The 12,096-nt window shown below is 35.7% G+C and overlaps 1 protein-coding gene across 6 annotated transcripts in view; it reads right to left on the bottom strand.

The window, feature by feature from the left end:
- OPA1 (OPA1 mitochondrial dynamin like GTPase) overlaps positions 1 to 12,096 on the bottom strand; it is an 81,944-nt gene that overhangs the window by 35,931 nt on the left and 33,917 nt on the right. For all 6 annotated transcript variants that reach the window (XR_005725795.1, XR_005725794.1, XM_040267521.1 and 3 more), the window contains 7 exons: positions 12,003 to 12,075; positions 11,844 to 11,916; positions 10,592 to 10,707; positions 9,352 to 9,416; positions 8,518 to 8,594; positions 2,436 to 2,601; positions 337 to 489 (listed from right to left, as the gene is read on the bottom strand). Coding sequence is in view for 4 of the 6 variants with exons in the window: in XM_040267521.1 (XP_040123455.1) it covers positions 337 to 489; positions 2,436 to 2,601; positions 8,518 to 8,594; positions 9,352 to 9,416; positions 10,592 to 10,707; positions 11,844 to 11,916; positions 12,003 to 12,075 (723 nt within the window). In the remaining 2 variants the exon portion in view is untranslated. The remainder of the gene's footprint in view (positions 1 to 336; positions 490 to 2,435; positions 2,602 to 8,517; positions 8,595 to 9,351; positions 9,417 to 10,591; positions 10,708 to 11,843; positions 11,917 to 12,002; positions 12,076 to 12,096) is intronic.

Raw genomic sequence — 12,096 nt, 5'->3', positions numbered from 1 at the left:
TTTTGTTATCACTGAGGGTAAAATGAGAAGCAGCTATCTATAGTTCAGGCCCATGCAAATTTTGTGGAAGTTTATAGAAACCTGTTTACTGCAAGGTTTGATTTTTTTTCTGAAATGATAGCCAAGGAAGAAATAGCAGAGGGTGATTTTAGAAGGGCAGAGAAATGTCAAAAGGCCGATTGCATTCTATAAATCTATTTCTTCCCTTCATTATTTTCAGTATTTTCAACCCAGAACCTAATTTAAACTCATATAAAAAGTCTCCTATAAAAGAATATCAATTTGAGAAATCATACAAAAATATGAGACTGGCACCCTAATATACAAATGACATACCAAGCTGTCCTCTGCAAAATCATTCCACTTGTGACGTTTGATACTTTCTTCCTTAACAGCCTCTTTGAGTTTATCAAATATGTCATCATGTTCTTTTCCTTTTGGTTCTGTCATGAAGCGGGAAAATTCTTCTTGTAGGGTCTCCCAAGCTACCTAGAATGATTTAAAAGAAAAAAGCTGTATTTATATTCATACTTTCATTTAATGTGTAACAGGAAAAATAAACACATGAATATAAGCCAGGTAGCTGTGGTAAATCAGTCTTATCAGAAAATACATATGAAATCACATTTTTAAAAAAAGATAGCAAATATAAACTCTGCCCTAAAGACCTCATACTAGTAGCTGGTGGGATAGATTTGGCCTACTGATATGTTTTGCTACAACACATATATGGCCTCCTAAATTTAAAAAAATTAGTACTAACATTTAAAAACTGAGAGACTTCATATAAAATCTGTTCCCAGTCTCACTTGAACTGTCTAGCAACACTGGGCCCACATTCTACACACCTCTGCCCACTGGAGCAGAGAAAGCATTCAGTCCCCATCAGCCGCCAGACTCAGTTCACTTACTTATTTACCTCACTCTCTACATCTGAGTTTGCCTGCCTCTTTCATACTGTAAAGTTTTAAATTTCTTAATGATTTAGTCTTTTTCACATCTTTTCCCTTATGCAAATGTATGAAGCAATGTGTCAACACTTTCAAACAAAGATGAGTACTATTGAGTTTTGTACTGTTGCTAACTCCCAATGATCTGAACAGTGAAACGAGAGCAGTGTCAAAAGCAATTAAGAACTAAACCTACTTAGTACTACGTGGGCTAGTTACTGTTGTGCTTAATATTCTGCCCTCTTCATTTTAAACATGAAGAAAGTATGGCATAAAGAAGGTGACTGTCCAAGAATACAGAGTGAGGTATTAAAATGTTTCCTGACCTTAAACAGGTTCACATATTTCTACCGCACCTAGTTGTGAAGGGAGAAAGTAGCAAAAGAGAGAGTCACTTGCCATTTTTATGACTGCTTCCACTGCTTGAACCTTAGGATATGAAAAAAAGCTATCATGGAACATGGCCCATGTCAGGGCCAGTTGTGAGAAGAGGTGGCAGCACCTCTCTAATTACTTTAGGGGGAAATGTGTTAAGACCAGGGGTCAGGAACACCTGAAGGCAGAATGGCTGCAACAGTTCTTAGAAAAAGAGACTTGAGGAAATTGAGAGCAGAGATAAAGCAGCAAAGACTGGCAGGATAGGAAAGGGTAAAATACACTTGAATAAGTAGACACTGACATTTTGTTTCTAGTAAGTACGAAAAACAAAATTATTTTTGACATGGATTCTAATTTTGTGAGCAACTTCACACAGAGGCAGAGAACACACTGACTCTGATCTACAACAATCACTCTTCAGAGTAACGTGCGTGGCAAGATCAATTTGGATAATGATGGTCATCACTGTAAAGCAGTTGGCATTTGAGTCGTTACCATGGACCATACATTGTCTATGTATTCTACATATGTTAACTCTTGACTCCTTATAACAATGTTTTATGTAGGCCATGTTTTCACCCTTATTTTGGAGACAAGAAAACAGAAACATTACTAAGCAAATAGCCCAAAGATTGCACAGTGGTAGAACCAAGGTACACAGATATCAGAAATGCATTCTCTAAGAGGAAAATGTAACTTTCTTATATTCCTAGTCTAACCTTTTGGCAGGTTCTTAACTAAGGAAACTAATTAAAATTGAACCCTGCAGAAAACAAAAGTTAAACATTTTCCTTATGGCATATCTAACCACAGAAGTTAAAAATATTTCACATTCAAGCAAATTTTGCTGGTTTTGTTAAATGCCACCTTTGGAAGGAGAACCAATACCCTCACACCAACACCACAGCAATTAGCAAAATTTTTTAATAGTGGTAACTGATAGCAGCATTAAGGTTAATCCCAAAACAGAGATCAGGAATAAAGAATAAAAGGAGCTTAAGATGCAAAGGAACTACAGAGGTTGTGATGGGAATAAATCATAAAATTCACAGCTCCTACTCTCTTCAGACAATGCTTCTTACCCATTTAATTAAATTATATCCTAACCTCGACTGCTTTATTAGGAAGCTGCTTATCAGTCCACTGTTTAAGCTTGATATCTACGGTTGTGTTAAAAGTTCCAGAATTCATGGTCTGTGCAGCTGGAAGATAGATGTTTTCAATCACATGAGTTGATACTCTTTCCCACAAAGACTGCTGAAGGATTTCCTCCCTGAAATTAAAAAAAAAAAAAGTTCCAAGAACATCAAATTCAAACATAATATCAAGTTTTTATAAACAGCTTCACTGAAGAATCATTAAAGTTATCATTAACTTACAATAAGTTGCATATATTTAAAGTTTTGACATACATACACGTCTGTGCATCACAGTAATCGAGGTAATGAACAAACTCATCATCTGCAAAAGTTGCAACCACCAGATTTACTTTCTGTCAATACAGACTGTATTTTCTACAGCTTAATGTAAATGCAATCATATACCATGTACTCTTATTTCATCTGTCTTCTTGCATCAGCATAATTATTTTGAGATTTATCCATAACATTGTGTATATTAGTATTTCACTTCCTTTTTTGCTGAGTAACAGATGGTTGGATGGCATCACCGACTCAATGGTCATGGGTTTGGGTGGACTCCGGGAGGCCTGGCGTGCTGCAGTTCATGGGGTCACGAAGAGTCAGACACGGCTGAGCGACTGAACTAAATATTCCATTACACGAGTCTGTTTACTTATTCACCTTCTGATGAACGTCTGGGTTGTTACCAGTTGTTGGTTATCACAAATAAAGCTGCTATGACCATTCATGTACCAATACAAGTTTGCGTAAGACATAGGCTATTCTTCCTCTTGGGCAAATAGCTAGGAGTGGAATGTCTGGATCATACAGTAATTATATATCTAACTTTAAAAGATACTATCAAACCATTTTCCAAACTGACTGAACCACTTTACATTTCCAGCAGAGGAGTATGAAAGTTCTAGATACTCTACATCTTGCCAACATTTGGTATCATTAGTCACTGTAATAGGGGTACAGTGGTATCTCAGTATGGTTTTAATTTGCATTTCCCCAATGACTAGTACTTCTAAGTATCTTTTTATGTACTCATTTACCTAATATTAATACACACTTTATAGGTGTTGACTGTGAAGTGGAGTCCAAGACTGTACACTTCTTGGTACAATTTTACTAATTTATCAGCACAGAGCACAGAGATATTATGGTATATTGCTAGGTAAAACTGCTCAACATTTCATGATAATATAAAGGATGAATGATCAAGCTGAAAATTGTATCTTAAAAGACATCTTACAAGAACACAGTTCTCTAAATAGAAAAAAGAAAATTATTTTAATCAAGAAAAAATCTGTAATCTCTAGAAAATATTTATTCAAATTCTCCAAAATTAATCTCTACTGTAAAATAGTCCAACACACAGAAACACCCTGCTTATCAAGTGATCAGTTTTAAAAGTAATCTCACCTTTTAAGATACAGTTACAAAGCTCAGGGTAACAAAAACACCCTCTTCTGTCCAAAAGCCAAACTGTACTTTCCTTGGTTGAACACTCCCTACTGTGCAAGTTGACTCATATTCACTCAACATTTTGTGTAACATTAAGTCTATGGGGTCAATGAGCTTAGCTGCAGGTTTTCCTTTGCTAATTTTCAGGTCTTTTTTCCATTACCACCAGAAAACAAAAGTATGCAAGGGAGGACCAAACAGGGGAAGAAGATGAAAACGTATATACACATCCAGCTGTAAAATAAGTAAGTCACAGGGATATAATATACAGCATGAAGAATATGACCAATAATAAGGTAGTAGCTTTGCATAGGGACAGATGGTTACTAGACTTACAGTGATTGTTCCATTATGTATGCAAATGTCAAATCACTATGTGGTACACTGAAACTAACATAATACTGTACGTCAACTACATTTCAATAAAAACAGAAGGGAGGGAGAAAGGAGACAGAAAGTGTGAGGAGAGGATGCGCACTGAGGGTCAGAAGGATAAAGTCCATTTAGTCTTGGCAATAATGACAGGTAACGGGAGAATTTTAAGAGCAAGATGGAAGAAAAGAAGCTTATCAGGGTCATCTATTCAGGCAACTTTAAACACGAACTCAAGACTTCTGAAAGATGAACAAAAAGTCAGGAGTCAGCCTCTGACCACGAAGGCCTTTCGCTGCTCCTGATGCAGTCTGTAACAAGACTCTACAACCCATACACCTTTCAAAGGAGATCCTAACAAAATTCCAGACTATCAAATTCTGACAAAACTTAGGTAACTTTTTGCAAAGGACCCTCAATGATTATCTTCAAATTCTGCTGCTTGAAGCTCCTCATTAGCTGAATGTGTTTCAGTGTCAGGAAAAGGAAGCTACGTTCTCCCAGTCCCACAACCTCTCTTCCAAATCATTAGTTCTCAGCTTACATTGGCCAATTCCCCAGTGAATGTTCTAGGTAACTGTAGGCTTCTTCTCTACTCTAAGTTTTGTAATCATCCAGGGATTTGATTCAGTTCAGTTGCTCAGTCGTGTCTGAGCCTTTGCGACCACATGTACCACTAAAACACAAAATACAGTTACCATTATAGTTCTATTTATTACCCTCTTTATCTCCCAAACTTTACCTATATATTCTTTCTTTTAATTAAAAATTTTTTTCTTTCTTTTAAAGCATAGGACTTACTCCATAAAATAATTTAAAATCAATACAGAAAAAGAAGTCCTCCATAATTTCTCTTTCACTGAAAGTAAAAGTGTTAGTCACTCAATCGTGTCTGCCTATTTGTGACCCCATGGACTGCAGCCCATCAAGGCCCACTGTCCATGGAATTCTCCAGGCAAGAATACTAGAGTGGGTTGCCATGCTCTCCTCCAGGGAATTTTCCCAACCCAGGGATCAAACCCTGGTCTCCTACACTGAAGGCGGATTCTTTACCATCTAAGCCACCAGATGATCACTATTCACAGCTTAATTTATCATTTAAAAAATTTAATGCCTACATTACTATTTGTGTGTTGATGCAGGTGATATTACACATACTGTTTAATTAATATAGTATAAAGCTGTATAGTACATGGTTTTCCATGTTAACATCCTACATTTTTCAATGGCTACAGAGCAATCCACTCTATGGATAAATCAAATATTATGTAATTCCAAATAAAAACCTAGTTTTCAATTTTTTTACACTTATACTATCACTTCTATCCTCTAGGTAACCTCTCAAATATCTCAAAAATGTAACCTCTTCTCCATCAGCACAACTACTATTCAAGTCACTATTCTCTTCTCATCTAGACTATCTCAATAGCCAACTGTCTCCTTGCTCAGTTTTCTCCACCTGTATTCCACTCCCCCTACTACAAAAATCTTTCTGAAATGCAAATGTGACCTAAACTCTTCACTGGCTCTCACTGCTTGTAGGATAAATTCCAACTTTCTGAACATGGTTTCCAAGGCCCTTAATCATCTATATTTTGTTTATACCTACATTTATTTCATCTTCTGTCTCTTGCTTCTTCTATGCTAAAACCATAAGTAACTGCCTTAAGTTACCCGTGTCACTTTTCTTGCTCTCATCTCTTGGCCTCTGAATATTCTGGTCACTGGCTTACCTAGCACCTATATATTCTTTAAATCTGATTATAAGAACATTTTTTGATTATTTACACCTGAGTTAGGGTGCTTATCTATGCATTCCTATTTTCCTTTCATTCTTTTAAATTCAACAAAATAAACTTAATACTTCTCACCAAAAAATGTGGGAAGTATTTACAGAAAATAGTATTTATAGAAAAATGTGAGTGTATTTATAGAAATACACTTTAAAAATGTGTATTTTTAAGTGTATTTTTTAAGTGTATTTCTATAAATCCAGCAGCTATCCTTCTAAATAAGGATAATTATCTCCTGCTAGTGTACATAATCAACTCCTAATGATCAAGTGAAGTATACTATGTGAAAATGCTGAGTGTATTTCTCACTATAATGAATCATAAGTCAAATCTAAACTGCCAATAACTTTCTTAAAATATAACTGAAGTACAATAGACAAAAAACTTGTAAGAGTGCTTCTGGATCACCAAATACAGATCAAACAGTCTTCTGACTCAAATAATAATAAACATTATAAAGGTGTATCCTAAAATGTCACATAAGACATTAAGCAGCAAAAAGATACTACCTAATACAATATAAACTATGTCACAAAAATAAAACATTTTGGATGCAATGCAGTTGATATCAATGTGGCATGAACAGCCAAGATTTGGACCTGCTATTTTGATCAATGTGTTAATCTATACAGTCTGGGGAAAAAGAGGGGGCGGTGAAGAAAAGATCCAGCAACTCAAAGAATAAATCTCTAGCAACCAGATGTCCTACACTTCTCTCCTTGCTGGCTCAATAGGCAATCTGACAATACAGTTTTCTTGTGCCTCCACAATTCACTTCGCCACCCATGCGTTTATCTTCTAGGCTCACTTAAGTGTAGGTATACTTTGATTTCAAACTTCCTCTGTCCAAACAAAACTAACCATTCCATTTGATGATGCCAGAAATTTACAAAGGCACATTTTTCTCTATAAATAGTATTAGTTATTATAGTTTTACAAATCACTTTTTTTTTGTATATTATCCTCATACAATCTAGTAAGGTCAATAGTATTATTCATTCTGTATGTATATATGTATATGTTTACATACAGACACACATAGATATCTATCTCTGGCAAACTTCAAAAGCTGGATGACTTACAGAAAAGCATTGCTGTTTAATTGCTAAGTTGTGTCTGACTCTTTTGCGACCCCGTGGACTATAGCCTGCCAGGCTCTTCTGTCCATGGGATTTCCCAGTTAAGAATACTGGAGTGGGGTGCCATTTCTTCTCTAGGGGATCTTCCCAACCCAAGGGTGGAACTCGAATCTCCAATAAAGATAACATATTTGTTGCGTGTGTGTGTGTGTGCACTTTCCTGATGGCTCAGATTAATCAACAAATATAGGTAAGATCAGAATTCTTTTTTGGACAAGGAGAAGAGATTAAAAATAGGCAAATTTTGATTAAGAGAGAAAAGAGATTTTACTTTAAAATCAAAATCAAATTTTGATTACTTTAAGAGATTACTGAGGAAGAAAGGGCACCAACATAGGGAAACTAGCACAGAATATAAACTTCAGGAATGGATCTACTGTCTACATTCAATTTTGATAATCTCCAACTGAGCATATAAAAGTTACAGAAAAAAAATATTTATAATAAATGGCAGTAAAGATAGTTCTACTCTGAGGTTAATAAATTCTTAAAATACTACAGATTTCATTATGAAGGTAATTTTTATATGTTATTTATTAATTAAAATACAGATTATAAAAACTTAAAGGCTATTTATACATAGCTTGCTTGAGATACATGGACCCTAGTTGTTTGGCTACAGTGCCATTCCAATATATTGACATAAAACATAAACTGAAGATGACAGTTGGCCTTAAAAGCAATATGCATGAGTATTTTTCAAGAGTACATTTATTTGATATTTTAAAAAAAATCTCAAATAGGATTTATTTTCAAATGTGATTTGCACAAAACACATTAGACACATATTACAAAAGCACCGGTGTTCTTATGTATATATGAGAATTTTAAAATAATATACTCTTCTCCTTTTACATTCTCTGTAGTTTTGTTCTTTATGTGTGATCAAACCAGAACTAGTTTTTGACAGACTGATACTTAGCTAAAAACACGATTTAACATAACTTTTACCTAAATGATTTTACAGAAATCAAAATTATGTATTTTTTAAGTATAAGTAAGGAAAAACCTAAGATGAATTAAGATTTCAAAAGAGCATGGAGAAACCTGTCTTTCAGAATATCTCTTCTCAGAGATACTTAATAAATACCTAATTCATTATACTTAAAATATTTAATTGGTTAGACTAAAATAGACGTTTTATTTTATAAAGACATTTTTATGTTCTTGTCTGTTTACTAAGTGCTTGGGGGATGAGCCAAGGCTACAATAAATCGCTGGCTTATGAATCTAAATTTTAGTATTCCATTATAATTCACATAGTAAAGTCTTTGAGAAAAGGTCAAATACTCACCAATGTTTTGGGGTAACCTGGCTCAGACTGATAACTTCATCGAGGATTTCATTTTTAGCTTTTTCAAATAGTTCATTCTAGGCAACATAGATAAAAGTAAGATTTTCATAAGACAGTCAATGTGCCCTGCCATGATTTTCAGAGATAACTAAAAGGAAAGCAGGTGACAGGCTACTGGCTGGGCTTAGGTTTGAAGCATCCATGACCTGCAAGTAATGCTCGTCTCATCTAGACTTTTTAGGAATGCCAATAACCAGATAAGGACACAAAAACTGACACAAATGCCTACCTTATTCACTCAATTCTGAATGTAGCTTCTCATGTAACATTTGTTTAGGTTAAGTTTTTCATTTAATATTATGTGATAGCTGTCAACACATATTAATTTAATATAGTAGTGACAGTATCTGATGTTGTTTTACAACTGATGGCATTTTAAAATAAAGGAAAACCAATACTTAAGTCCTATTAACTTAGAGTATAAATAGTAAAAAGGTTAAAAAGCTGATGCACCATTTTTAAAAGTTTATATTACATGAACGTGTTAATTTATAAGACCTTGAAAGAGTAGTCTCCAAATTCTCAGAAAAAAATTTTTAAATACTTGTTTGCATATGCTAGAATCCCTAACTGATTTTTAGTATTATGTAATAAATGATTTAAATTATTATAGAAGTGACAACTGTTCCTCCAAATGTACTCCTGTAACTCTAAAATTAGTAATCATGGTTAAAAACAATTTAGCTTACCAGATTTTACTCATCAACTTAAATTCTGTTAGAGCACAATATTAAATTAGATACACACAAGATCCATAAGGCACACAAATATTACCCGGTCAAGTTCTCGCAGGCGAGGATAGTTATTCTTCCACTCAGTTTCAAGGTTAAAACGTGTTGCTAAGGAAGAAGGAAAGATGCTCAGGTTTGAGGAATCTCCTTCGTTCCAGTCACAGTGCTTAAAGGCTATCTCACATATCTGGTATATTAACTGAATTTCTGAATGTGCACTGATAGCTCCTGAGTACTCTGGGCTCTCAATACCTGCTGCTGCTGCTAAGTTGCTTCAGTCGTGTCCAACTCTGTGCAACCCCACAGATGGCAGCCCACCAGGCTCCTCCATCCCTGGGATTCTCCAGGCAAGAATACTGGAGTGGGTTGCCATTTCCCTCTCCAATGCATGCATGATGCTAAGTTGCTTCAGTCATGTCCGACTCTGTGCAACCCAATGGACAGCAGTTCACCAGGCTCCTCTGTCCACAGGATTTTCTAGGCAAGAATACTGGAGTGGTTTGCCATGTCCTTCTCCGTCTCAATATCTAAGAATCTGCATTATTGCAACAGTTTTCCAAAGTAATCCTTTTGACTTTAGTTTTTCCATCTTCAATCCACAGATCACACAGCTGACACAATTTAGTACAGTTGCTAAGAGCATGGGACTCTGAAGTCAAGTCACCAACTCAACTCTGATTTTGAACTCCATTCAAATCCCAGGTCTATTATCTGTTACTGTGTGATGCTGGGTGTGTTATTACTTAGGCAAGTTATTCTCTGTCTCAGTCTGCTCTTTGGTAAAATGAGAATAATACAAGATTGCTGAGGGACTAATGGGATAAATAGGCAGGATTTCCTAATGAGAAAACAGAAGGAGGGTATACTCTTGCCAAATGAAACTATGGAAGCAAGCCAAACCATAGAAAAGGCAGGCCTGGAATTCAGGAACCCAGTACAATATACCTGAAAGTACACTGCCTGCTCTGCCTCCCAACACATTTCCTCTCATTCCTCTAACAAGGCAGAATCTGAGTTCTCTATAGTCTTCTAGGCTCTTTCTCTCAAACATTACTGCAAACTTTCTGTTTAAACTTTGTAATGTGCTCCTAGCAATTGTTCCTCTGAAAGGAAAAATCCTGCTCTCATACAACTGAAGACTGGTATTTTTCCATTTCCCATATACTATTATAGTAAATGAATGAAAAGCAACTCTTAAAGGAAGTCAAGAATCTGATGGATGCCTAAGTCTGTCAGGTAATAAAATACATAAATTTGAGAGCTTATTTTAAAAACCAACGTACCTTTGAAACTATCAGCCTGTTGTTCAACTGACTCTCGTACCATTTTCCAAAAGCAGTCTGATACAGCAAGGCTTAGATTTCTTGTAGTCACCTGGTGTGCCTTTAGCATGCTTGTCCTACAAAACAATAGCGAGTTCAAGTACATTAAAGTGGCAGAAGGGACAATACTATCACCAAGTTTGAGAATGCACTTGTTATAACCTAATGAGAACAACTACTTAATTGCTTTATACTAGGGCTGTCCAATGAACTTTCCACAATAAAGTAATCTATATCTGTGCTGTCCAATACAGCAGCTACTAGTCACATAGGTTACTGATGCCTTGAAATATGTGACTAGTGTGACTGAGAAACTCCAGTGTTCCTTTAATGTTAATTAATCTGAATTCAAACAAGCACACAGGGTTAGTGACTACTGTAATCAATAGCTTAGTTATTGCTGTTGTTTAGTTGCTAAGTATTGTCCAACTCTTTGAGACTTCATGTACTGGAGCCCACCAGGCTCCTCCGTCCATTGAATTCTGCAGGCAAGAATACTAGTGTGGGTTGCCATTTCCCTCTCCAGGGAATCTTCCTGACCCAGGGATTGAACCCACATCTCCTGCTTGGCATGCAGAATTCCTTACCACTGAGCCACCAGGCAAGGCCTAGCATAGTTCTACCTCCATCCCAAAAGATAATTCTCAAGACTATGGGTGAAAGGACTGCCCTGACTTACTATACTAATATAGAGGAAAACACACTCTTCCAGCTCAAGATTCTCTACATGTTACAATGTTTTAAAATTGAGCTGCTCTTTAGCATTTCCTTTTTGCTTTTCTGTTAGTATCTTATTTTCTGTTAACATCTGTCAGTATCTATTTAAGGACATCCCTTTGACACTGCCACCTCTCACTCCCGACTTTCCCCAATACTCTAAGAGAAATCTGGACAGGTGTTTAAAAATGAGTGTTGATTTTTTAAAAAACCACCTTGTAAGTAAAACAACTTAAGAGGTACTGGTGGTGTCTCCAGTGCCCATATGCCAAGGGGCAGTTGATTACAACACAATGTTTTGTACTATGTGATAAACTGCCCCCAACTTTGTCACAGTAGTCTGAGGACTTGCTTACTAGAGACAGATCACTATCTGAGAATTCATCTCTGGAAAGTCAACGTTAAACTGATAGCTATAAGAGAAACTTTTAAATTGAAAACAGCTGAAGTTACTCCCTCACTATCAATTCTTTAAATATTTCACCAAGATACTTACTTTAGGAGTTTTGAATTCTGAAAAAATTCTTCTTCATAGTCTCTTATAGCTTCAATGCTTTCAGAGCTGTTTCCTAGGGAAAGATGGTGGTAAAGTTCTCACTAAGTTCATTTTTATTATTTGAAATAAACAAAAAACTGTAATGATCCAATTGCATACCTTTTCCTGTTACAACAGCAAAATAACCTAGAGCTTTCATTGGGAAGAGTTTTCCTTCAATTATCTGCTGAATCTATTTTTAAAAGCAGGAAAA

The sequence above is a fragment of the Oryx dammah genome, unplaced genomic scaffold (assembly GCF_014754425.2).
Source record: "Oryx dammah isolate SB20612 unplaced genomic scaffold, SCBI_Odam_1.1 HiC_scaffold_2, whole genome shotgun sequence".
Lineage (NCBI taxonomy): Eukaryota > Metazoa > Chordata > Mammalia > Artiodactyla > Bovidae > Oryx > Oryx dammah.
The sequence above is the reverse complement of the archived record's forward strand: the minus strand, read 5'-3'. Positions and strand labels throughout refer to the sequence as shown.